This window comes from Vanacampus margaritifer, chromosome 13, assembly GCF_051991255.1.
Source record: "Vanacampus margaritifer isolate UIUO_Vmar chromosome 13, RoL_Vmar_1.0, whole genome shotgun sequence".
NCBI classification, from domain to species: domain Eukaryota; kingdom Metazoa; phylum Chordata; class Actinopteri; order Syngnathiformes; family Syngnathidae; genus Vanacampus; species Vanacampus margaritifer.
The window spans coordinates 7,302,129-7,330,018 of record NC_135444.1 but is presented as its reverse complement, the minus strand read 5'-3'; the positions used below and the strand labels follow the sequence as shown (position 1 = coordinate 7,330,018).

Here is a 27,890-nt window from a genome sequence, read left to right as displayed (position 1 = left end):
TTACATTTGTATTTCTTATTACTTTTGTCAGAGTCAAGTTATTTATGTGACCAATGTGTTTTTTCTTTTATAAACAGAGTAGTATCAACAATTTTATCCATGCGTATATTAATATTCTCCTCCATTGAGCTAGGAAGAACTTCCTTCGATGTAAAAGTTGAGCCAAAATAATAGTCTGCAATCAAGTTGATTTTTAATAGTCTTCTGTTGGTTTTCTATTTTTATTTTGGCCTCATTACAGGCGCCGCACACAGAGAGCAACATCAGCAGCAAAGGACGCCAGTAGGAGGCAGATGAAGGGCAGCTTGGAGCACACATAATGACAGTCCCAATGCTGCACGCACACACGCGTTTTTCTGAGAATAGCTCCCCAGACTATACGCTGAAGCAGCCAACATTTCTTTCCACAACTGGATTTTATTCTGCCTTCATATAAACAACACTTTTTATATTTAAGAGCTTTCAAAAACTGATAGCTGTTGCTGTGTTTAGCTACATGAGAGTTGAAGACATGAAAAATATTGAAGGTACTGGATTAGCTTGAAAGGACACATGTTGGAAGACTTGGGCATAGTTCAAAGCACCCCCCACCCCCACCCCCGCCCAAACACACCCACCCACCCACACCCACCACCACAAGCAGGCAAAGAGCTCTTGAGTTTCAAATAATAAACAATTTAAAAAAAAAGTCTAGTTTTAGGAGGAGAGAAATCACAAGGGAAGCCATCAAGGACTCCGAGGTTATCGTGGCAACTTCTGCAGCTTTGCCGGACTGCAGACCACAGGAATGAATTATTTTTGAAGACATTTCCTCCTGAAAGAAGAGCGCACGCGTCCTCACTGAGAGTTCGGAAAGTCTGTGGCCAGCACGTCTGCTGTGCCGCTCGGGCTCTGCGACGTCTCACCCCAACCAGGAAGATGTGGTGAGCTGATTAAAGAAGACGTCCTGGGAGGGGAACAGCAGCCCTCTGAGGAACAGGTCGTACAGGAGGAACATATTGTGAGCCACTATGATGATGAGCGGGAAGACGGTCAGGCCGGAGCCAAAGCCTCGCCAGGAGCTGCACAAATTTAGGCTGACCCAGTAAATAAGCCTGTCGGACAAGGAAAGAATTCAAAGGCGGAAAAATCAACTACACATACAGAAGATTTGTTTTTATGTAAATGTACCTAATCAAAGAAATAAGCAGATGTCAACACGATAACTTCACAATGCAAACACTGAACTATTGCCGACAAAACAGCCCTTGCTCAAATTTTATTCTGACTCACGTGCCAGCAGAATTGTAATGTTCAAGATGGTCAAGCTACTACTTTTGTCGTGTACAAGTCTGACTTACAGTAGCTTTTAGGGTTTGGCTTTGTTGATGACATTGTAATTGTGGTCGTTTTGAGTCAAAAATAGACCAACTCTGGTTCAAGACACACACATCATAACCAGCACTGGCAGCGAAAAATCTTTGGTGGACATCTTATAAAGAACCGCAACTTTATAAATGGGAGCAATAACTTAATTTCCCTCAAAGGCAAGTTCATTCGCTAATTCTGTTTCGCAACATTTACTGAGCTGAAGTACATATTTTACATGAGGAAAATTTTCACGGCACAAGTTAAAGTTTTTGTTCGCCACTAAGATAATAAACAAGTGATGTCATTGGATAGAGGACCTCAGTATCATTTTCAATGCATGCAAAAAGTACAGAACCCTTCATGACCTCAACAAACACCTTTGGCATGACTGTACTGGCTGTAATTATATATATTTAATTATTGCTCTCTCTTATTTTCTCAGATAATTTTGAGGTAAAATGTTTTACACTATTCTTAAGGATCCTGTTACTTCTAATATAATCTTTCTGTGAGAAAATTCTAATCAACTCAACTTTTTCCTCAGCAAAAAAAACAACAAAAAACATTAAAATAGAGACTCTCTTAACACATCAAACAGTCAAGTACAATTTTATTTTAACCCAGCATTTGTCTTAAGTGTAGGTTGCACCATATGGTTGAAAAGCCCAAACATGTAATTCTTTGTTTGATGGTTAAAAAAAGAAACTATAGAAGTAGTGAAAAACAATACTTAAATGCACAGTGACCACATTATTACGTGTAAATATTTGCTATGGAATGAATCACATGCAGTAATTACGTGACTAAAATGGTACTTGAGTCAAAATAAAGTTTAGCCTTTTATATTTTTGTTGCAGTACTTGGTGAACAGGGATGGGCGGCCCACTGAGCTTTTAATTTGACCAAGAATCCTGTAATCTTTGCTGTATTATTTAGTCATTTTTACTCAATTTGCTTATATAAAATGGACTTATTATTTTTTAATAATTTACTCCGGGTGCTCGACAGCCACTGTCTTTCCTGTTTTCAACACACCTGATGATGATCAGGATCATTATCAGGCTTTATTCGCGTTTGCTGATGAGCTGATGGTTTGAATTAGGTGTGTTGGAGGAGGGAGACATCTAAAGAGGCATGACAGCGGCCCTCGGGGACCGGAGTTCCCTACTTCTGCATTAGATGATTGATTGATTACAACAAAATGCATGAAAACAAATCATAAAAATGTTTTTTATTTTTATTTTTTTTATTAAATAATTACTTATTTGATTATTTCTACATTGATAAAAAATTAAAGGAAAATAATACGATTGATATTTTTCTCCAGCAAGGAGTGTTTTACATTTAGCTTTTTAATTGTTAAAAATATTTTTCCCTGTGAAAGAATTGGGCCATTGTTCCTTACCTTCCCAGAATGAACATGGCGACCAATATTGGTACCGACTTGAGCTGCTGTTGAGGGATATAGGCCGCCATGACGACAAGGTTGAGGATGTAGAGGAATAATAACTGCAGGGATGCAGTGACGAACAGCTGCTGGATCGCATGTCTTGTGGGAGGGGACTCGTGCAAACTGAACGAGGCGCTACAGAAGCGGCACACTGCACCTAACAACATCGCTGGAGTGAAAGGGGGCACAGAAGAAACATGTCAGCTGATGTCCAGAATAAAGTCATCTATCAAATACCGTCATAGGAAAGAAACACTACCTGTCCACAGTGGTTAACTTCCCTTTATAGTTGTATGGCAATTAGGAATGATACTTGAAACATTGCCTCTAACATTAATAATTATTTGATTATTTGAGTGTTGAAGGGGATGTTTTCTTGGCAATAATATGTTCTATGCAGCCCCACTAGTCTAAATATGGTATTCTGATTAATATTGCGTTAGTGGAATATGAGTTAAGAAGCAAAATCCAGCAGTTTTTATCATTATCAGAAGGCCGTCATTTTTCCACTTGCTATCGAGTGAAAATTACATAGCAGTTGCTCAAGTCTCAGGTAACAACCAATCACAGCTCAGTTTCAGCTTTCTACCCTTACTTTGTCAAATAGTTCACTTTGCATTAATGACGACGGCCAACAGATTCAGACAAGAAAGATATTCCTCATCGTGGTTATATTTATAAATATAAATAAAGATGACTTGACTTGACTATTTAAGAGCGTTTGGTCGCCCTGAGCAACTGTGATGTCATCCTCAGTTGACCGGAAGTGGCAAAATGGCCGCCCCCTCAAATGAATAAAAACGGCTGGATTTTGCTTCTTAATTTATAGTCCACAAACGCAATATTAATCAGAATGTCTTGTTTAGACTATTGACCATTTGCACCGACTTAAGAACAATTTAGAAGACAAGATGCCTCCAGAACAGAGAATTCTCTTAACAAAAATTATGGCAAAACATTGTTGAAAACTAAAGCTAATATTAAGTGCGTTTGTCTTTTCCCCCTCCCTGTGCCTTCATTTGAATGCACATAGCCTGCATGCAAATACTCCAGCTTGACATTGTCAGGCAAGGATGACTTTTGGTTGCATGGTGCCCATGCAGAATTTGAAATCTGATTGGACACACACAAAAAAACAAAAACAAACAGCATCCACATACACATACACATACAATGCAATTGTAAGCAGTGCAGCCAAGAGAAACAGTAGAGCGTGTAGATAATAGACTATTGGAAATAAAGTGAAAAGATTTCATGGAACAAACAATTTAGGTTGCAAATGTAGGCCACCGCCTTCTTGCAGGTTCTATTCTTAAGTGACACAATTTTGAGCATTTAATCGAGACCTGACTAGTGTTCTTAATTCTCACTACAAGGTTTACTGTATCTTAGCACCAGTGAAATCTTTAACTCCACTGCATGACACTATTGTACACCATTGGAGCAACTACAATACGCGTGCGTAACTATGCGCCAGTCAAATAAACCTACATGTCCATCTATTTGTAAAAAAAAGTGTGAGTACTGAACTAGCCTGCCAGCGGACTGTTGAGCAATTAAAGTTTTATATCAAACAAGAATGAGAACATAAATACTATTAGTGTGCTCTTGCCTGCTGAATTGTCTTACTAGTGAGGACAAAAAGTGAACTAAGGATATTGAAAAAATTTGCAATAAAAATGGAAATCTGCTGCATTGAGGTTGAAAGTGCACCAAATGAAAGAGGACAGGAGACATGGAAACATTCCAAGACGAGGCGGCCAGACAAACTGAATCCTCTCTAATCTTTATGCTTCAGGTGTGTCTGTTGTGAGTGATGCCTACCGAGTACGATGGGGAGCGCGGCCACCACACAGCAGCAGAGGGTGAAGATGATCCGGCTGGCCGCGTCGGGGCAATCGGGGGGCTCAATGTGGACGTAGGTATGGAGCGTGTAGAGAATGACGGATGTACACAGAAAAGATGCCAAAACTGAGAGGAAGGCGGGGACTCTGCCGCTTTGACAGCATTTACACACGCAGCAGCACCGACCGCCGGCTGACGGCTCGGGCGCGTCCTCGCGAGTGTCCAGCACGCCTTCTGGGCTCCACACTGTCAGCTCTACGCTGTCCGGTGGTGGACCCATCAGGGGTCGAACCTCATCCGCTGTACAGTCCAGATGAGCTGATGCTGGACTCCATTTTGGTGTGTTTGTGCCGTTGGGGATGTCTCCCTGAGACATTCGGGCCGGAGCGCTGATGCAGTTTTCCGTGGCGCCGGCCAAATTGTGCTCTGTGGTGATGGGAGTGGAAAGAGTTTGATCCAGCGCTCCCTCCTCTGTGTGGCCGTCTCTCCTTCGCTCCTCGAGGAGGCCATTGTTGGGTCGCGGGTGGCAGGAGGCCGAGCCTGTTCAAACCAGAGGGACATATTAAGGCAGCATCCAAAACCAAATTGTCAAATCAGCCCTGTGGAGGCTCTCACTCATCAACATTTTGGAGATGTCAAGCTGATGATCTGCCACATCTTTTCAATTCCCAGAACATCACAAACCAGTACTACATACTGGAATATACTGTAATTATTAGTTTGCTTTGATTTAATGTATTTTTGATTGTTTCCCATGACAGAATTTGGCATCCAATCTACATTCTACAATCTACATTACTATGATTCTTCCAACTCTAACCTTCAAAGATGTTTGAAGTTGGAATTGTGTGGATGCTGGTTGGTAGGTTGATTTGTTAGCAATTATGCAAAAACTTCTCAGCAGATTTTATGTAGAGATCTCACTTTGGTGACTATCTGTCTCAAATTGCAGTTAGACGAAATTGTTTTCTCTTTTACCATTTCAGCAAAGCAGGTAGTAGGGGGTTTGTTATTTGGTGATGTGTCCATGTTTCACATACACACACACTGTAGTAGCATATTAAGCGCTGCCTCCATGTGTGAGAATGCCTTTCTCCTACTGTGGGCTTGGCTGTCGCCAAAAGAAGCCAATCTATGATTAATATCTAACGGGAGGACCAATTGCATTGGTTAGACACACATACACGTTGGGTGTGTGCGTAAAATAGTGCAAGCCTGATTTATTGGATTTTTTAAAGTTACTTTGTACACTCACAGAAATATTACAAGCCTAACTTAAGATTTAGGCTTTTTTTTTTACATGACAAATTCCCATTTATTATTTTTTTTATAAATAATATTAATACAAACCTACCAAATAAACCTTATATGATTCATTAGTCTAATGAAGCGTATTTATTTGAAATGCATAATCCTCAGGTTTATGGATTTAGTATTCATAAAGTATTTTTTTTCTTTTTTTCACGTTTTTGGGATGTCTGCATTCAGTTTCCACAAAACATAAAAATGTAAAATAAATAAATAAATAAAAATGGGGGGAAATTGGACATAAGTGTTTTTCACATAGCAGTATATTTATCGTGTATTGTTAACCTGATTACACAATTCAAACAATATACTTTATGTATTTTAAATAAATACTCTCATTATTATTAATTTAGAGTAATTGTACTTTATTTATACTAGATGCATACACCCGAGGATTATGCATTTCAAATAAATAGGCTTTAATAGACTAATGAATATGTATCATACAGTATAAGGTTTATCTGGTAAATTGTTGTTAACATCTTAAAAAAAAAAGTTAATGGGAATTTGTCATGTAAAAAAATTACATAAATCTTAAGTTAGGCTTGAACATTTCTGTGAGTGTATATTAGTAGCCTGGTAGCTTTACCAAAAATAATTTTAAAATTGCTGTTCCTGTATAAATAAAAAAACAACAATGTGTTTGCTAAAAATGGCTTTGTTTTTTCTCAGTCATCCAGGTCATGCTAATGCAGAGGTGGGCAATCTCGGTCCTCGAGGGCCGGAGTCCTGCAGGTTTTGGAGGTTTCTCACTTCCAACACAAGCTGATTCCAATCAGCAGGATCGTTATCAGGCTTATGCAGAGCTTGCTGATGAGCTGATCATATGTCAGCTGTGTTGGAGAAGGGCAACATGCAAAACCTGCTGGAGTCCGGCCCTCGAGGCTGACCTCTGTGCTAATGCATTAAAGGAGAAGTGCTTCAACCCAATAATTTTCTTCATAATAATATGTTATGTGCAGCCCCACTAGTCTAAACACAGTATTGTGATTAATATTGCATTTGTGGACTATGAATTAAGCAGCAAAATCCACCCGTTTTTATCAATCGCTGAGGGCGGCCATTTTGCCACTTACTGTTGACTGAAAATGACATCACAATTGCTTAGGGCTAAGATAATGACCAATCACCATCCCTTCTATTAGCTATATAGAATTAATTAGACTACTAGATCTGTAGCAAATACCTGAAAGTTCTTACCGGTAATCTTTATGGCGAATATTAACATATAGCGACAATGTTGTTCCAATGAGTTTTTTGCAGTGGTAGCAATTGTGTCACACAAACTGTACTGGGGACTAAAGTAGTTACGTTCTATTAGACAGTCAAGTGAGGGCATGATCCTGATAGGTTTTAAGTAGAGAGTCATTGAGGTAAATTGGAAGGCTGAGTGCAAAGATGGATGCTCCACCCATGTCCTCGTTCTATAATAATGTGGTCATGACTATTATGTGGTACGTGTGGCTTATAACGTCAGCATGGTGACAATGTGGTGTCATTTCTCAATTTCAAATCAAATAAGAGTAGCCTTCAAGGAACCTTTTTGACTTGTCTTTCAAAGTCAGATGACCTTTTGAACACTTCCATCCATCTATTTTCTCAGCTAGTTGGTCCTCATTATGGTCACAGGACTATAATGAAAATAACAAAACAACACCAAAAAATTTGAAGAAGTGCTAACTCACTCTTTGGCTCCTCGGCCAATGGTGGAGGCTCCAGGGAGCGCTGGGAGCCAGAGGCTGAATGAGAGGACGAATGCAGCTCCTCCACCGAGGACTCTGGGCTGTCTGACACGGGCGCCATGCAGATCTGTGTGTCCAGGTCCAGGAAGGGGGAGAAGGAGAGCCTGGCGGGGTCAATGTCCTGGAGCTGGTTGATGATATCGCTGATGGATTCCTTCATGCTGTCGAGCTCCTTCGCGTTCTGCCCGTCGCCGGCCTTCAGCCCTGACGTGTTCATAGTCACACAGCCTGGCACCTGACTAAAACAATGCAAATAGGCAACCGTAACAAGAGAAAAAGAGTCAAAGATTTTACCTCCTTCCATTCATAAAAAAGAAAAAGTGATTGTCCCCAGTAGGCTCCAGCTCACTTGCTGCCCTATCTCAGCTAGGTTGATGATACAAACAATACATCTGGAGAGATGTAAACATAACCCCAGAGAATATCCCTAATATGGAAAACTATTAAACGATTCCAGGAAGGAGCCCTACTTTGACTCACATTCGAGTCATGTTAATTGGGTCAGTGTGGTGGAAGGAGGCCTTTGTGGAAAAAAAAGTCACATCTGTCTAGCTGGCTAGAGCCATTTGGACAAAAATAAGGCCAGCAGACTGTCTATCAGCATCGTTCCGCGATGCATATTCTAATGCCCAAAACCAAACCATGATTACGTAAAACAAATTGAAAATAAAGGTTTACCAAGTGTTACATAATCACGGATTATATATAGTTCTCATTTTGATGTTGCGTGGAAACAGATTGATGGATAACTATTATTGAAATCAGAAGCTAGGAAATAACTGTTGGTTCAACTATTTGCCAATTAATTTAAAAAGGCTTTCAATATTGCATATCTCAGTGTTGTTAAAATAGTGACGACAATTTGCAAGTAACAACGCACATGTTTTATTTGCCTTTGTAAGCCACATGAAATAATGTCCCAAAATTTTGCCACCTGTGGCCTGAGTGGCTGGCCGGAAGAGTGTGAGATTGCGATGGGCACCCCCAAAAAACATGACAATTACAGTTTCAGTTAAATGCTGGAATTTTTTTGGAACTCTTTTTTTGGAGGGGGGGGGGGGTTGTCTGCTTATACAATTAAATGACTTCAAATACATTTTCAATAGAATTCCCCTTCACCTACCTTCAGCTTCTTAATCTTAAAATAATTTTTACTCAAATCACCCACAAAAAATGTCTGCTTTCGCATTTGAAGTCTTCAAATAATGTAGAATTACACATACAGCATAATAATGTCCGAACTAAACGTGTTGATCGTTGATAGCCTACATTTAGTAGTAAATGAGCCCACGCGTGCTACGCGTGGATGTGTTAAATGACTTTAACGCCACAATAACAACCACCACGCGTCTCCTTTTGTTGGTTCAAACCCACGCTGACTTCCAACGACATGTGCGGCGAGTCAAGCCTGATGTCGTTCGGTAAGTGAAGCAGTTTTGGCGCACATTTACGATGAGGATCTGACTTCGCTGCATGTTTTTACGTTTTTCAAAACCAATAACCTGACCATAATCGGAATATTCAAAACCACATAAATGCTAGTGGAGGTAATCAGTGGTCGCCTGCATGTGGAAAATACGCATACTATCGAATAGTGCGCCTTTTCTCCCTCTTTGGGGGAGAGAAAAAACTTTCCCGCTGTGTTGTGCAATTCCAATTAAAGTGTGGTTTAAATGTGGGGCCAAAATGTTCAAACTTAGTCGCTAAGTGAATCAAAATGAAACAAAATCTGGGCCAACGTCCGCCAAGTTTAGTCCAAATTAACCGCAATGAAAAGTCATTATGACTTCTGTCTTTTGCGTTGCTCTGTTGCAGCTACAATCGGAAAGACCAATCAAACAACGTGACCTCGTTTGGGTCACACACTAGTTTAACTAGTCAACTACATACAAAAACAAGGATTAATAGAATTTACCTTTCCAGTAGGTTGCAGGCTGTTTGTTGAGTTGACGCCTCTGGTGGTTAGAAGAATAAACCCTTTCTTCCCTCCCCCTCTGCCTTTTCTTTTTGTCTTGCAAGGATCCAGAACTTGTGAATCAAATTTCAGGACGGACAAAATACTAGGTTTTTCCTCCGCCCACAGCACCCCCCCTTCCCGGGTACCATGTCAAACACCATATGGAGCAAATAAAGCAGAGGAGATGAAGCCGGAGGAGGGTAAGCACATTACTCACAGTTTGGACTCAGTCAGCCCCAATCCAAACTTTCACTATTACTTAAGTGTTTGCGTTCATATGTAGTGCTCAAATAACTATTACATGCATATTTAAAGATATGTAAATAGTCAGCTTCAAGATTTGCTGTTTATACAGTAATCAGATTACAATTCAGCGAGTGTAATCAAAATTGGTCTGTAACAACACTTGACTAACATCCACACTAAAAATCTGTCATGTTTTTAAGATATACAAGAGAAGTCAATAATAAAGCATAACAGAGGTAAATAAATGGATGGAAAGTTAGATAGGAACAGTGCAGTTTAATTATCGGTTCCACAAATCTTTTCCACTAGCTGCTATCGTTATCTCATTCCTGCTGCACGGGAAGTGGAGACTTTTATTTTTACAGACTGGTTTTGTTTTTGTTTTGAGAGCACCAGAAACACACAGCTGAAAACCCAGCTGAGAAGTCCAAAAGACAGAGCCGTGTCATCAGCCTACAAACAATTTATGACTTAGACGTCGCATTCGGGCTCCAAAGGGTGATGGTAGAGGAGAATGTATCATTGCTGTTTGTTTAAGTGCCGTGTTGGTAAATTCCACAAATATTTCACACAATCACACAAAAGAATGACACATAATCCTTATTTTCCAACTATTATGTTAGTTTTATTGTATTCAACATCTAAAACAAAAAGGATTTATCAAACCAAACAATAAATAAAGGAGAATTATATACAAGTCATTTCAAGTTTCACCTCTGGGTCCATTACACGTTGGAATGATTCAATGAAAATGTGGTGCGAAACAAGGAGCAGCATTATTTAAATATGGATGTCGTCCTTAAAGGTGATCAGGGAAAGACACAAGGCATGCATGTTCACACCACCATGCAACGGGCGGCACATTAGGTAACCACACTGAATTCTGCTTTTGACTTACACGCAACAAGAATGCAAACATAAGCTGTGAAGGTTAAGCAGTGTAGTTGAAGTGGTGCTTTGGGTAGGTAGTAGGTGGGTGGGGGTGGGTGGGGGTTGGTGGGTCACGTCAGTCCTCCGACAGCAGTCGGTGGAAGTGATCCTTCCTCTTCTTCAACACCTCCCGAAAATCCTCCTGAAAAAACACAGCAGATTATATGATAGTGGAAGTGGAAAGGCTGCTGCTTCAGATAACCTGCAGTTTTATTTTATTCAAAACTGACTAGAGAGAAGAAAAAACAAATCAGGTATTGTCAGGATTAAAAAAAAAAAAAAAAAAAAAATATATATATATATATATATATATATATATATATATATATATATATATATATATAAATAAATAACCATAACAGATGCAAACAAACTAGCAGTAAATGTGTTGAGTGAAGATAAAACACAAACCGCTGCAGACAGTTTCTCCATGTAGGGGATGAGCTTGTGGAGTTCTCGGTCATCCGACTCACCAGACCAACTCTTGATGGGGAGCGTGTTCAGCAACTGCAACATTAAAACGGCATCTCAAGTTGAATCAAACTGACATCATTCAACATGGCGGACCATACCAGGTCTTGTCAATCTGTGTAATACTGACATGGTAGGGGTATGTGTGGGGTGCGTTGTCCAAAATCACTGTTTTGGCAAGATCTCTCCCCAGGATGCTGAGATCTTTTATGTAGTGCCCTTGGACACAGGCACACTCATCCTGGTAGAGACGGTGGCTGCAACGACCATCAGTGGGGAAACAGAGCGCGCGCACGTGTTCTTCATTTATTCCAAACAATAGGCAAAGTGAAAGCAGAACCATCAGGAAGTCTTACCGAAAGAGCTTCCTTTGCGGGTCCAGGATGTCCACAATCTTCTCAGCGTACTCCTTCTTTGCACAGGTGTAAACAAAGAGCTGCAACACAGGAGGATCACTTCTCAATAAGACACTTACATAGTACAAGGGAGGAGCTCTAGGGCTCCCCCTACAGCTTCAAAAGTGCCATGTCAGAAGCTATCAGAATCAAGCAAAGAAAAGGTTATGCTTACACTAGAAATGGCTTACTGGTAATAAATAATGTCTGTCATTTTTTTGTATTTGTAGGAAATAACTGCAAGCTCAATACAGGTATCTGAGGCTGGATTTACACTGTACATCCAAGTGACCAATTTAATGCCTACTGTATCTGATTTCCTATAGCTGTCTATTTCCATGGATATTTCAAGTAGCACACGTTATACCAACTTAACACATAAAACATCCTGTATTCGCAGACACCAAAATTGCACGCAAGTAACAACATAAACATTTGTCTACAGGCAGTAGGCGTGGGACACCCCGAAATGGTTGACAGACGATCGCAGGGCACACAGACAAAAGTAGTGTTTTCACATACATGAAAATCATCAATTATAAACTTATTCAATATAATTTGTGCAATGTTATTCCACAAGTGTGCGCCAAACTGGTATCCCTTTGCATTCAATCAATGCTCAAGAAAAAGCTTTGAGCTTCAAAAGAAGGTTGGCATTTGTTGTTGGTTACAAAGGACGGCCTTTAATATTTTGACTATAATTAGCACAAACATTCATTGACACAAACCTCATATACTTTTGCAATGGACTGCAGGAACTCCTTCAGATGTGGTCGCAGGATCATGTAAACCTGTTAACATACAATAGAAAGACTTTATTGCCATGAGTCAAGGCAGAAGAAGCCATTTTACTTAAACATCTCTTTGGGAAGCCAAAACATGCTCATGCTAATAAATTAATGGGTATTAATTAATAAGCCACCATACACAATGTCATTGCTTTAGTCATAAAAATTAGCCCCATTTACCATCAGAATGTGCACAACAATAATACTAAAACTTGCACAACATTCCACATAATCACACTTTTGTTACTATTCTCATATTTCTCTGACTAGAAGTCTAATTTTGCTACCATAGTTTGGCTGGCCCTGCGACTTGGTGCTTTACTACCTTCCTCTGAAATGGAATGCGTACGACAATATTTACATTTCAATACAATATGCTCGTTCATTTTCATGACCATTTCTTATCTTAATTGGAGTCACCACCGAAGACGATACGGGATTCTTGTTTAGGTAAGCCATTTTAAACTCAAAAGAACAATGATTCCGTAGTCGAATTCAATCAGAACTCGTTCACTGCAGTCAACATAAGGGAATGGTGATTTTGGATGCCAGTTCTCGCTCGACTTGAACTCAGCTTTTACAAAATAAAATTCCCTCCCATAAAATGTCACTTGTAGTCTATCGCGATTTATGTTTTTTTTCTTCTTCTTCTTTTATTGGACTGGTGCTACTTGATTTATAGTCCGAAAAATAATCCCGTTTTAGCTCACCTTATACTGATGATCCTGAAAAGCTGCATTGAAGGTATATTCTGCATTGTCAATCACATTCAGAGAGCCGTACATTAAAGTTTCCTCCTGAAAGTACAAACATTGCACATTGGATTAGGTGAATGCACCATCAACAGTTTGTCTTGTTTTGAGGAAAGGAAGGATGCAACAATATAGTTTCAAAAGTTTCAATTGTTATGTTATTTAAAAAACAACAATGTTAACTGCTACGACAGCATTTTACAAGCCAGGATGTCTGTAGTCAGGACTGTCAAGAGTACATCAGAGGGTGGAACTCACCAGGTCCACCACAAGCGTGGCCTCCGGGGTGCTCCTGGTTTTGGGGGGGATAACAGGCAGTCTGGGCTGGGAATATTGGGACTGTGAAGGCAGGTTCTTGATGAAAGTGAAGCTGGAAAAAAAATGTTGACAGACACAATGGTGTCTTTTTTTTAATTAACAAATTCCTAACGTATGTTCAAATACTTTGATTATGAAAATAGCAAGGATGACAATTGACACAAACATAGATGAGATCTAGGCCAAACCTACACTACAAGTTAGAGACATGGAATCTCTAAAAACGTAGAGAGGCCGAGTGCAACACTTACGGATTGAAGATGTGGTCGTCCTCGTCGCCCACCAGGAGGTCAATGGAGCCATAACCAAACACTCCTTGTTCAGGGCTCATCAACACATTGGTTCCTGGACTCTTGTAATCTGAATTTAAAAAAAAAAACGACAAATTATTTTGTCACTTAATATCAGTTTGGAAATCATGTCACAACAATAGTTATGCAGAAGTATTTATACAACATCAAATGGATGCACTTGAAATCTCTCTCTCATATTTCGCCTTGAGCAGTACATACATGGGCAAAAAAAGCTTGTACATTTACATTACACAGATCTCGTGCCATTGAACTAACGGCCACCGTTCAGTTCAGGTGTGCCAGAATTGGCGTTAACCTCAGAGGGCCGATTTGAAACTCATTTTTCAGCACTAATATCTCCAACCAAACAATCAGTTAAATAGATAACATAGAAAAAGTACCCTTGTCTACACTATAATTAATGCAGGGGGAAACTGCGTATAATAGTGATGCACCATTATAACACTTTTTTTCCAGACCGAGTACGAGCACTTATATTTGACTACTCGCTGATACTGAGCACCAATACTTGGTAATGCAATTATCTTGAAATTCAGATGAAGATGCCTTTGATTTCATTATAACTTTTCATGTAATAACAACATTTTCATAACAAAACTTTTCTTGATCACTGAGATAAAATAATTTAGAGCTGGGGTGTCCAAAATTTCATTTCAGGACCGCAAACAGAAAAATGGTCAGATGCAAGGGATTAAACACACTGAAATCAATCAATTATTTATTGTTTATATGTTCTAGTTATTTATAAAAAAAAAATAAAAAAATAAAAAAACTGTTACAAAACAGCTTTAAAAAAGGTGATAAGACAAAAAGTTTTCGATTTTCTAGATTTTGGGGTGGCCTCAGTCTGGCGTCTCACCTGACTACAGCCTCCCCTGTACCGAAAAGCAGCAAACTTAATCTCTACATTCAAGGGGGTGGGGGGGGGGAGCAAAGTGCTGTAAACTAGCCAGTTCTCAAACAAGGTTATTAATGTTCATAAATCGCTTGACACAAAAAAAACAAAGTGGAAGAAACAATGTTAACTTCTAAAATAGAGTTCTTTATTGACCAGTCTTGCCATATATTTCACTTAAATGTCACATGCCCTGTTTGAATATTATTATACACAGCCCATTGTTATAGCTGCAATGGTTCTCGTGCACGATAAAATTGAGGCATTTCATTTATGTAGTCTGTCAGTGAGTGCAAGTAGTGGGCATGTAAAACGAGTCAATAGAGGAAGCATGAGGTTCTACTTACTCTCTTTGCTGGGTGTAAGGAATCGAACGATGGGGGAGTAGATCTTCCCGGCTGCTGAATTATGGGGAGATGCAGGGTCTATCTCGGACAGTATGCGCTCATGGCGCAAGATGGACTTGGGTGGAGTCTTGAAGTCGGAATCTTGAAAGTTAGATGCAGAAAACAAGCTTAGCGCATTAAAGGGTCTGTATCACCATCATTGGTATTTTAAAGAGATACGCAACTAATTTCACCAGTTTCAGCAATAAAAAGTGTTTGTCTACAATTAATTTGACAACTTCATTATTAAATCGCATACAATTATGGCACCAAAAAGTGGGTAGGGAGATTACCGGTTTCTTTGTCAACCGCAGCAATGGCTCTCTTTCTCGGGTGCCCGCGGGGCAGCAGGCGCCTCGTCAGCGTTGGGACATCTTCAGCATCAGATGTCACTTCGACCTTCACAATAACAGGTTCTGGTTGGGCACTGGCAGCTTCATTACATTTCATTATGAAAGGTAAACAATGATTATGCAAGAAGTCAGCATCGACTTCCCAGGTTAGCACAATAAATCCCAAGATTTGTGAAAATAACAAAAGATCAAATGTATGAAAGAAAAGGTTAACGCTTTGCAGCAGTTGTATACAAGTAAGAATGGTTTTATTATTGACATATAAATCTATACAATAACTTTGTATACTTTATTAAAATCCGTTGATAATGTCAATGGATTTGTCATTCAAAGCAGATAATCTTAATAGTGAAAGTTTGTGCATACGTGACACCCATTGAAAAGGAATTGGGTGGGAGGATAATTTTATGCATTAAATCGATATTTTTAAATAATTGGCAGATTTAATCGGTAATCTGTAAAAAAAAATATATATATATTCTATCGATCTGGCCCTATTTTAGACATGTATTTAAGGCAAGTTGTAAAATGAATGAAGCCCTCTTGTTTATGTTTAACAAAGTTAAAACATCATAAATCATGCTGTTTCTACTAAGTACTATCTCAAATATTCTCCAATTTCGATACTGCAAATGTATAGGATCGTATGCGGAGAAAACTTTCTTGGGAGGAGCAATATGGCGGCCGTTGCGAAGGCACAATTGATACTCTCACCTTGAGTGACTAACATTGTGTATGAATAAAATATGACTGCCACATGCCTCAATTGCGCAGTATGTGTGGCACAGCATGCAAGTTGACCTACTTCGTGGGATTCCCTCACGTGGAGCGGTTCCATTTAAAGCTGACCCAGTCTGCACAACATGGTGCTCAACTAATCCTCACAATACAGTCAACAGGACAACACAACCATTCTAATAGGCGACATTCATTGATTGAAATGCTGTACACAAAATCTAGTGTTTACAAAGAAAGTTAAGAAACAGAAGGGGGAACACAATGACTCGCCCACCACAAATCAAAAACATACAGCATGTTGAATTGAGCAGATTTAATCCGAGCCACTCAAATAAACGTACAGCTCACGTGGAAATTTTAAAATTCAGTGTTGCCTTGCGTATCTAATTAATAATCAAACGGCTGTACAGCAAAGACAGCATATGTTCGCAGACGGGCTGTTCGACACCCATTTTGAGACCACAACATTTGAATGCTAGCATTAGCTACCTAGCACGGGTAGTTTGGTTGCGCCAAATTGTAAATAAAGGCACGGGTGTAGTTTACGTTGAGGGTAAATATTAGGTAATCGCCGAAGAAAGACGTGCTAAAATTTAATATATCCAAGTTACCTTGTAAATTCGAGTTACCTTCTCTGATAATGGACTTTCTGGTACTGATGAACGAGTTCGTTTCGGTGTCGGTGTAGCTTTGCTGCTGGTCGGCTGGCGTGTTTTCCTCGGCGTCTCCGTGTAGGGCGTCACGGTTCTTTGTGACCGGAGTCTCATTTTATTCGTTTCACATAAAGTTACTCGATACGAAATTTATAAGTAATACTTCCTGCTCACTGTTTTGCTGCGTTCCATCGTTTCCTCAACGAGTTCCTTAAACTCCGCCTCCCCAATCCCCGTTTAGTCTCGAATCGTGCGCTCCTATGTGTACATTTAAATATGCTGGGGTGCGATTGGTTTAGAAGCACGGTCACGGTCACTGGGCGGTGCTTGGGCAAGACTCTGACTCTCTCTCTCTCTTTATATATATTTATATATTTAACTAAAGGTAAAAAAGCAAATAAATATATACAAATAGTAAAATGAAAAAGCACATTCTCTAAAATGTATTTAATACACGCCTAAAAGTGTTTGTTTGTTTTTTAACTGTCAGTTATGCTAAATTTGCTCATGATAACAATTGAGAAATACTGAGGTTGTTTTTTTTAAAACAACTGAAGATCATGTTTTTTAGGCTGGTAAAAGATAACTCATTCACAACTAATCATTCCTGTAAGGCATGGATGGGGAATATCTCGCTTCTATTAATCTGTAGTTACTGCTCCCCCCTGGGCCACGTTACATGTCGCTTATTAGAGTTTCCGCTTATCGTACATATAAAATGCATATTCAGCACATTCAATGTAGTGGATATGAAAAGCTGTCATGTGAATAATTGTTTAAGAGGAACACAGGGTTACTTCATTTATATATTCTTTTCATATATAAACTTACATAACATTTTAAATAAAACACCATATGCTGTAGTGACATTTAAGAAAGTTGATATTTTATTAATTTCAAATTCAAATTTAAAGTATTCACACAAACACATATTGAGTAAATAGGCAAGAATAACTCTTCGCCATTCAAGAGAGAGAGAAAAAAATGTTGCATTGCCTTCCCACTTCACTGTTACCAAGGTTACTAGGAAACATCCCATTCATCAAAATTGTGTATGTATATATAAAGAAGGAATAAGCACACATCAAGTGAACATACTGAAGACTACTTGTGGTGCTAACAGTGGTACTCGAGAAGCATGATAAGCCGTGGGATCACTGCTGTTGCATCAGCAGAAGTTGGGCTGTAACATGCCCTCTCTGTGTTCCCACTAAACTGGAACTTGACACCCAACTGGGATGAATGCATCCAACTGGAGGTAGAGGTAGATTTTCCTGAGAAGTTTTAAGAAACAAGACACAATGCCTCATTTCCCGAAGTTCTGAAGTTAACTGAAGACGTGAGGAGCGAGCACACGTGCTTCCCTAAAATAGTCACATTATCATCATCATCATCATCATTTCTAAATTAATAAATCTGCTCTAAAATGTAATCTCTCTGTGCTGGTTTGCGACAGCATCCGAAAAAAAGCAAAGTAATAGCAAAAACAAACATACATGATATAATTCATAGCCCTAAAAAGCCATATTTCAGAAATATTCTACTCCACGAATCTTAGTAATACATGTTAATTCATACAATTGTCACAGCAGAAGGCATCTTGTTACTTTGTCATCATCATCGTCTGCAGTCCACCTTTTCCGATGCGGAGGCAGCTGTGATGTTCCAGACGCATTCAGACCCATAAAAGTGGTGGTGAATGGTCCATGAAGGGATTGACAGCAGCAATATTTCAAGTTATGACAGACATTAAGTATGATATTTTTATACACAGCGAGCACGTGGGTCAAATGAAACTATCCAATCTACACAAAACTTGTAAATGCACTAAAGACTGCATTTAATCCAAATTAACTGCATTAAAAAAAAATTTTTTTTTTTTTGCTGAGCTAAGACTTTTTTTCCCCCAGAAATGTTCCATTTTACATGGAGGATCCTGCCTGATAAGAGCAAAGTGTAACAATTTAAGAGCCAATCTTAACACGTGAGATCCACACTTAAAATGCTGTTTGAATCCAAATATAAAGAAAATACTGTGAATCTACCCAACCACTTGGAGGGTCCCACTTCAAAACCATTCCACTATGTCCCGCTCTTATCACAACCTTCCTTTGCATACGGCAATGGCAACAAATCACGGAAGTCCCAATTAGCTGATATCTGATTGTCTGTGGTCATTAGTGGAGGGCTAAAGTAATCAATATCATGATCGTCTAGGTTGTTTTTCCAGCATGTCAGTCATTGAGGTAGAAAGGTGTCAAACAGTGGCTGAAGGGATGTTCAAGAGCGTAAGGAGGTATACAGTGTCACAAATTACAATTTCTGCTGATTGTCACCGGCACACACTAAAAAGAAAAAAAAACACGGCAACCTCACACTGCAGATGCATTTGTTTGCGAAGGAGAGAGAAAAACAGCAACTGTTCAAATGCAAATATCTTGCAGAGCTGCTCGAACAAACACAGATCCATACAGGAGGCAAGAAAGGACGTGTGGGGGGGTCGGGGCAGGTGCTTCAATGTTGCCTTAAGGGTGCAAAAGGCCAGCAAGGCAAATGTGGAAAAGAAGAAGAAGCAATGTTGATCCTTTAGCTCCAGATTGATTGAATTTCATTTTCTACAGCATCCCTCCCCCTAACAGATGCTTTTTACTAGAGCGCGTTGATTTGATTGTCAGCTCTTTACAGCATCTCTGACATCCGCTACTTAAGACAAAACCAAAATAATTTCACAAAGTAATATAGTATAGAAGTACTTCATAATGTAATACCAAACTTAAAGCTCTAGTTTACGCGATGTAAGAAAAGCCCAGTAGATTAATTCACACCGGTAGTTATTCCCCAATCTAATATGGATGCGGGTCATGAATTTATATGCTTTGTATAAACGTTAGCTCAGCTTCAGAGGTCAGAAGGCACTATCTGTCCTTGTTACTTCACCTTCACAGAATCGACTCTAAGAATCCGACCTTCAAGCCACTTCCATCATACAATGTCATATATTCATGAGTACTATTTTAAACATTAAAAGACAAGAAGGCGGATGTTTAGTCCTCTAACTACGCCACTGAACCACAATTGATGTTACAATGAAGCCTGCTGTTAGCTAAGTGAGGTTGCTAATGTATATTTGTAGAACCTGATACTGTCAAATGTAACAGTATTACCAACTGTCACAAAATATTAACCTAACTTCAGTTTTTGAAAGTACCACATGTAGGTAAGAAAATCGTTTCCAAAGGGCTAGTGACCAGATGTCCCAGTGTCCCATTTTTATTGTAATTTTTTGGCCAGTCACCAAGCCAATTGTTTGGGCCATGTGTTTGTCAATCACACAGTTGTCATACCAATTCACACGACTAGTCTAGCTATATCAAATTGCTAACAGGCATGTTTTCATCAAACTGGAACAAAAACTACTTCCTGCTTTTGTGCGTAAGAATCATGGAAAATATAGCCCTACTAGCCTAATGCTACGGTCGTCAGTCAGTTTTCCTGGTGTCATCTTTCCAGTGTTCCAATGTGGAACCGGCGCGAGGTAGCCAGCTTCTAATAGCTGATGACCGAGCAACATAAGTTGGATAATGGTGAGTGCATTGACATGTTTAACGCTGATAAACTGTCAACTATGATAGCATTTAGCATTAGCTAAAGCAATTACACAACCACCAGTCACCAGGTTGACTATCAATTACATTTCTTATAGATAGTTCCCGGTGAAGATTTATTAGTGTATATTTGATTTTTGGCCAAACTATGGTGTCACAATTTTTCAGTTTGAAAATCTGGTCACCCTCGTAATTTGTCACTTTTGTCTTGAAAAAACCCCCCACTGCTTCCAGTAAACACCTAGAATGAGATGGGACAGGTTCAATCACTTATTGACTTGTAGTAGCAGCTGGTACCTCGTAAAATGGTGATATTTCAAAAGAATATATGACCTACTATGACACCAAGGAGCAGCTGTGCTTTATGCTACTCTTGCTCACATTTGATTTGGCAATGATGAGACACAGCGCCCCCTTGTGGAAAAGGGGCAGAACGTTCTTATTATGGTCCGATGAAGGAGTATTATGGCAACTCTCAAAAGGAAAAAATAGACAAGAAAAACCTTTACAAAATTGTAAAGCTACAAGAAGTTACAAGTTATTCAATTAAAAAAAAAAAGCACATATGTAAACGTAACAGTCTGAAAAATAGTGTACGTTCCATCCATTTTCTATAGCACTTGTCTACTCACATATGGATGATTAAGAGTCTGCAGTTAACCAAACATTTATGTTTTGGGAATGTGAATGCCCTGAGAAAACTCAGGCAAGCACAGAGAGAATATGAAAACTCTATGCAAGGATTGAGCTGTTTTTTTCCCTTCATACTTTGACACTGTTCTCGTAATCATATAACCTTATTCTCACATTACAGTATTCTTTTCCCCCCTCTTCAGTAGGTCCATAATACTCCTGTGTAAATTCTATTTCGTCTTCAAAAATAGTACAATTGGTGACGTGGGATTATACAATCACTTTGTGAGCAGTGCAGAATTCTCTTGGACATGTTTACGTAGCAGCTGGTGGTGGCCCGAGGCGGAAAAGCAAGACTCTGATCAAAGCGACAGTGACAACTGGTCATCTCATACTGTTTAAAGCCTCGGAAAAAAAGAACCTAGAAGCAAAGCATAGTTTACGGCGCCCTATCTTCAGTAGGAATGAGGTTGTTTGTGTGGTCAGGGTTGACAACCACTGCAGAGGTAACAAAAGTTAAATGAATGAATGATCTGGAAATCTGAGGATGACCTGGTCCTCCAAACAGCAGGATAACAATAAGAAGCACTTAGACGAGAAGCACAAAGTCATGCTTACCAAAACACCCACAAAAATATATGTATCTGACATCTACAACACAAACACACAACAAAAAAGCGCCAGATATTAAGTTTAACTACTGTACATCAGGTCCTCTGAGACGCAGCTAAGCGCCTCTTGACACCCGATTGTCCAAGTGAGCGTCGCTTCACCACAACAAGGATTAAGTGGACAGGCAGGTCCTGTGCATTTCTGAAAGGAAATCCGTTTTCCCACAAATACAGGCATGCATCAAGCACTTCACCAGAAAAACAAACTAAGATACAAACGAGCTGTTCTGCGAGCAAGCCGAGTATGAATCACGTGAAGTTTGCAGGAACGTCATGTCGATGCCATCAAGGCCAAAGCAAAAGCTGATTTTACTCAGTGAAAATAGCTAAGCTTGATGAACTACCTTCAACACTAGTCTAGTGGGGGGTGGAGGGTGTACAATGCATGAATTCAGAGCTATCACCTCGTCTGGTCGTCAAATATATTAATAAGAACTGCTCTGCAACGGCTGCTGTGTTCATAAGGTATCTAGTTTTACACACAAGTAGGTGACAGTGGTGCATTGCTTCACGACATATACTTTTAAAGCTTTTCTGATTAAAAATAAAAGATATTTTGTACTCTTTTCTTTCGATAGAATTCTAAATATATAAATGTTTTCCTGCAGCGATAGTATTGATAAAGATTAAAATGATAAAACACTATAATGAAAGTCAAAATAACAAAGAACAACAAGTAAAAGGTCAAATAAAAAGAATCGCTCATCTGGAGGATAAAACATTACTGTCAGTCAGTAGCTGTGTTTGTAAGTGTAAACAGTGCATTACCCCTTCCTGGCTATTAACTTCTATTTTGCTCTTCCACAAGCTGTACATGTATGCAGAAATAAATAATTCACAGGTTGTACATACATTTGTGTTTAACATATACTGGCTCTATGTTGGGATATCTTCCTCCAAAATCGATGAAGAACAAAAGAGGTGTTTTGATGACAGAACCTGAGAGTGTATTTCAAGGGATTGTGTTCGTTTGTGTATGCTTTCTCTTTTTGGCGTAGATTATATAGAAAATGAGGTCGTTTTTTTTTTTTGGCTTTACGTAGCATGGTTTAGAAAAAAAAAATCAAGGGGAAAGGCTGAGTGAGGCTTTGTTAAGACACTGGGTTGCTGGAGGTTGAGGTAGGTGTGGTCTGCTGCTGCAGATGATGAGGAGAGACACGGCTGCCCACAGGCTTGCTGGAGAGGGACGCCCCCAATGGGGCTGACCCAGCTGCTGCCTGAGCAAAAAGGACACCTGCAAAACAAAGAGAACAGTCAAAACCAAATTAGAGAACAAAATGTGGCCTTTTTCTTCCACAAAAACGATTGGTAGCATTTTAACATTAACCCCTTTTATCAAATGCCATGTCATATACTTGTATTTGTGTTACGAAATTACATAGAACAAGACGCCTTTACTTTGACTTAAGACAAAAGTCAAAAGAGATGCAAGAAAAAGTAGTAGTAGTAGTAGACAGTCGTCATGGCAAGTAATGAGTGACATATCGGTAATTTAGCATGCGGCATCCGTCAAAACAAGGATTTACTATTTACAGCACCAAAAGGTGCAATATCCGACCAGGATTCTACCTTTTGGCCACAATGTGAGTTATTTTAAACAAAAAAGAAAAACGCAAGTTTAGAAACCAACCGGAACTCGTTCGTTGCCGTCAACACAATTAGGGAATGAGGAATTTGTGCCGTCAACACAATTAGGGAATGAGGAATTTGGGTCCCGGTCCGAGCTCTAATTTTAATGTATACTGTCACACCCGAGTATAAGACGCAGGACAAAAGTGCCATTTATAGTCAAAAATAACAAATATTGTTATGATAAAAAAAATGTGTCTTGGTTGTACAGCAATTTGGTTTCGTTTCATGTTGTTGTTTTCTTGTGGCTTGTTTCATGTCTGTCATTATGGTTTTGTGTCCACCTGTTTGCATCAATCCCCACCCCTTGTGTCTGCCAATCACCCCCCTTAGTCACTTGTGTCATGCCCAGGTGTTTCTCATTGACTCGTTAAATTACTTGTATTCATCCTGCATTGGAAGACTAGTGATGGGCAGATGAAGGTTTTTGAATGCTCAAAGATTTCCATCAAATTGGTTCTGCGCCTGAGGCTTCATGTGCACACCTGGCCGAAATTAAAACTGTAATTTGAACCACTTTGCCTTTTTGCTGTCTTGCGACAGTGTTGACTTAGGAACAATTACACGTGATTTAGTTGCCAATTTTTATTTTTATTTATCTGTAATTGTAATATTTGTTTTGTGTGTTATTAATTTGGGTATTGTTTAAAATACTGTATATATTTTAAACATTTTATAGTTGCTGAACGTACATTTGTGTGTTACACTCATGCAGTTAATGAGTTCGTTAAAGTTGTGTGGGTAATGCGATGTTATGAAAATTAGCAATACTGTAGGAAATTTAATAGCAATGAATGATGCATTGATTGCATGAAAACTGAGGTCACGGGAACTGTGCTTATGGATACTGAAGTGATGGGGATTGTGCTTATGAGTACTGATAGTTGTTGTTATGATACATGAATGATTAACAAAGCTGATTGTTGGTATGTACGCCATTAGCGCACAACAAGCAATTCACCTAAATGCAAATGACGGTGAAAGTAACGCGTCATTCCATATTAGTGTTGCCAAACCGGGGACAACCTTCATATTTATTTATGTTTTTATTTTTAGCAGTCTTCATGACCAAAACAAAGCGTGTTAAGGGCAAATTTGCGACGCTCAAAACACACACTGACACGCAACTTTTTTGTGAAACTCGGGAAAAGTCAAATCACTTCCTGAACCCATGAAGTTTCAAACGTCAACGGTGACGTCATTTGCCTGGAATGAATGACGCCTCGACACGCGCTTCAGAAATTTCTTCTTGGATGACTCGACACGTGCTCCGAAGCCTTGATGGTTGTTATTTCCTAGTTCTGACCTGAAGGTGTTTTAGGCGAAAGTAAGCAAACAAAATGGCGGATAGTGAAAAATAATTTTTAGTTTTTGCCCTCAAAACTCATTTTGACCTCCAGCAAACAATTTTGCTTCATTTATTTTATTTCATAAGCATTTCATACAGTTCAGTAGTTCACCGTATAATTTCATGCAGGGAGATAGCGGCATAACTGTCACGTACGTTGTGTTACGTGAAGTTATGTCGAATATTTATGAATGGTTTTATACTCGAGTAAATTGTGTCGTACCATTCACGGTATGTGTTTCCATAAACAAAAACAATCAATGAAAAAAAAGGACACTTCATTAACTATTAAACTGCATTAAATAATACTGTTGTAGTTTCTTACCTGTAACAAGAAGAAAAGCAGCAGTAAAGTATATTTTGAGTGCAACACGATACAGCAACTCACCAGTGTACATGACTCCGTTGAGCTCCACTGACATGCTTATGCTGTTTGTGCCATTGGTAGTGAGGTTCACAGCAGAGTCCTGCCTGCCATCTGAAACACCAACAACCAAATAGGGAAGCTGTATTAGTAAAATCAATGTTAAAGTCAAAATTCAAGTCAAAATTCAACGTGGACAGCCAGCTGCACCAATTATTCACATTTGCAACTGTGGGTACATACATTTGTGGATCTACACATTTAACGTTTTTGCAAGTTGACCATGCAAAATATATACCGAGACAGACATCTGCGGACATGAAACTAAGAGCACAGGGAGGGAGGGAGGAAATCCCCCCCCCCGCCCAGACAGGCATGGTTGCATGTTTGCCTGCATGTTTTTTGTTTTTTTTAAACATCTGTACGCTAAAAAGGTCAACATATAGGTCCACTGTCCCACCTACAGGTGTCGTGGTTTGTGGTAACATGTCAAGCATGTGTTCAGACATTAGACACCAACTGAAACCAACCAAAGGGTATGTGGAAAGCATGTCGCAAAATTTGGAAGCAAAACAGGAAAAGAAGAAGAAAACGGTTCAAAGAAGAAAAGAAAAGAAATGCTTAAGTGCCCTTTTCAAGTGTTACACAATTACATAAGCAAATGTTGGTACTTTTGCTGTTTTTATTGTGACTTGATGTACTAGTGTATCACATTAGGAATACCGATACTACTTAGAGGTGTAAAAAAACAAAGTTGTGGTTTAGACTAGAGCAATTGTTTTAAGTTAAAATTTCAGCCCTATAGTAATTATTCTTGGGCGTACAGTAGTCTTTAAAAGCAGAGTGATTAGCTTTTGTTTAATCAAAATAAGACATTCACAAACATTTGTATGTGATATTGTTAAAGTTTATATGTTTTTTTTAGGGCTGTGCCTTTTTTTTTTCTTCTTCAGACTGATACCAGTATAAGTATTCACATTTGGAGTAATCACAATACCTCTAGTACTTTTGATATCTAACATTTTATTTAACACCATGACAAAAAAAAGTGAACAAAGACCTTTCTTAAAGCATATGATGAGATTCCCAATATGTCGAACTGCAGCAGTGTAGTGTCAACTATTGCAGAGGAGGATTATTTCAAAGTCAGATTTTGTTTGCCTTAGGTATCGGCAGCCACCACGAGTACTGATACCTTAAAGCTGCTCTATGTAGCAATTTGCTCCAAAATATCTTTACAATAGTCTTATTTCTGACCATTTATGACTCAAACATCTTCTAATTAGCATATTAAGACCATAGCATTTCACAATGGCTTCTGTCCAATAGTTTTTAGGCTGGATTTGGGTTCGAATTTCCCGCCCTCGATGTGCGGAATGTGACGACATGAAGAAGGGAGTGTGCAGTTGATACCGATACCTGGTATCACTACTCACCCATTAGTATTTGTTTTTTAACCATTAAACATTACCAATAAACAACAATAAGTGGCTAATAAACAGTAATGAGGAGAATCAATGCCTTGATAAAGGACTGACCTGGATGAATGAGAATATCCAAAAGAACTTTAATACAAACTACAATATTATCTGATTATGCCGTTTCCAGTACCTTGTTGGTTGATGCGGATGTTCATCGGTATCTGAGCCGTCATGGCCAACAAGTTGTGTTGCAGCGCTCTCTGCAGCAGTCGATGGTGCTCCTCTGCCGGCAGGGCCATTTTCTTCTCGGGCGGCTCTCCGGCCTCCAGTTTGTCCCTCAGCTGCTCTAAAGCCGCGACCTGAGCCGCCATCGCCGCCTGGGCCGCCGCCGCCTGCACGGCAGCCACTGAGTGACCTGCCAGGGCTCCCACATGCATGCGCGGCACACCAACTCCATGGAAAGGCTGCCCGCCCTCTTCTTCTGGACAACAAAGAGGGGAACGTGTTTAAAAAAAAAAAAACGAACTGGGAAAGGACTGATTCTTTCTTTCCCATTACCAAACATCAACATCATGTACGCTCACCTTTTTTGATCTTCTGGATGGGGGTGAGCGAGGCCCCATTGGTGCCTATAGTCAAACCCATGGTGGGCGTGGAGATCTTTGGCGAAGACAGCATGGTGGGGGTCCCGTTGGGCGAGTAGGTGAAGAGGGAGCCGCCGAAGCTCTGTCGTCTGCCTTCCCGTCGATTGCTGTCGATGGCGGCCTGGAGTTCGTTGGGGTTGCTCAAACCCCTCTTGTCACATTCATAAGGATACAGATACTTCATGTATCTGATGGGAACCACAAATCCATTTTAAAGGAACAAGGAGATGCTTTGGAAAGCTTTACAATAAATGGTGAAGCATAGTGTGAATATAAAATGAGTTTTTTGATTGATGATTTCTTTTTCATCAATAAGCCTATGCAACATTTGGGCTGACATTCAAATGAGTTGCCACCTCAACATTTCAATAAAATGTTAAGTCAAATGTAAAATGATCTCGGAGTTGAACCACAAGTGTAGTTTCAAGTCCTCATTATATCTGTAGTTTTCCAACAGGTGAAGGTCATCAGTGAAGCTTCTTCCCACAGAAGAACAAAAATGATCAGTTTTCCATAGCACTTGTCCTCATTTGGGTTGCAGTTGAGCAAGAGTTGCGACCAATATTGGGTGAGAGGTAGTGGTAGTGGTCACCCCCTCCCCCACTTGAAAGGCACACACACAAGTGTTTCCCTGCTATATCGCGGTTCACCGTTTTTGTTGTTGTTCTCTTTTCCTTTCAGCCG

At 39.5% G+C, this 27,890-nt stretch overlaps 3 protein-coding genes across 6 annotated transcripts in view; all 3 read right to left on the bottom strand.

Moving 5' to 3' along the window:
* Positions 1-645: 645 nt before the first annotated feature.
* On the bottom strand, positions 646-9,721 carry LOC144062891 (uncharacterized). The gene is made up of 5 exons (XM_077584687.1): positions 9,611-9,721; positions 7,639-7,934; positions 4,625-5,185; positions 2,756-2,969; positions 646-1,094 (listed from the first exon to the last, which is right to left on the bottom strand). Exons 2-5 carry the CDS (start codon positions 7,910-7,912, stop codon positions 902-904), a joined length of 1,242 nt encoding a protein of 413 aa, XP_077440813.1. The 5' UTR covers positions 7,913-7,934; positions 9,611-9,721; the 3' UTR covers positions 646-901.
* A 777-nt stretch (positions 9,722-10,498) lies between these two features.
* Positions 10,499-17,150, bottom strand: ctdspl3 (CTD (carboxy-terminal domain, RNA polymerase II, polypeptide A) small phosphatase like 3). 2 transcript variants are annotated; one of them, XM_077584182.1, is made up of 11 exons: positions 16,850-17,150; positions 15,441-15,546; positions 15,109-15,249; positions 13,804-13,912; positions 13,493-13,604; positions 13,193-13,279; positions 12,423-12,485; positions 11,656-11,735; positions 11,430-11,556; positions 11,240-11,335; positions 10,499-10,970 (listed from the first exon to the last, which is right to left on the bottom strand). In XM_077584182.1, exons 1-11 carry the CDS (start codon positions 17,003-17,005, stop codon positions 10,905-10,907), a joined length of 1,143 nt encoding a protein of 380 aa, XP_077440308.1. In that variant the 5' UTR covers positions 17,006-17,150; the 3' UTR covers positions 10,499-10,904. The 2 variants fall into 2 exon arrangements, with proteins under 2 accessions (XP_077440308.1, XP_077440309.1); XM_077584183.1 differs by having other exon boundaries at positions 16,868-17,150.
* Positions 17,151-17,755: 605 nt separating this feature from the next.
* The window catches only part of arid3a (AT-rich interactive domain 3A), a 53,266-nt gene continuing 43,131 nt past the window's right edge, over positions 17,756-27,890 (bottom strand). Inside the window, exons 6-9 of one of the 3 annotated variants that reach the window (XM_077584715.1) lie at positions 27,147-27,394; positions 26,753-27,043; positions 25,166-25,255; positions 17,756-23,034 (exon numbers count right to left, since the gene is read on the bottom strand). In XM_077584715.1, the coding sequence (XP_077440841.1) occupies positions 22,892-23,034; positions 25,166-25,255; positions 26,753-27,043; positions 27,147-27,394 (772 nt within the window). In that variant the 3' untranslated portion in view covers positions 17,756-22,891. Of the gene's footprint in view, positions 23,035-24,965; positions 25,103-25,165; positions 25,256-26,752; positions 27,044-27,146; positions 27,395-27,890 lie in introns of those variants that run through there. The other 2 variants (XM_077584716.1, XM_077584717.1) reach the window with 2 other exon arrangements.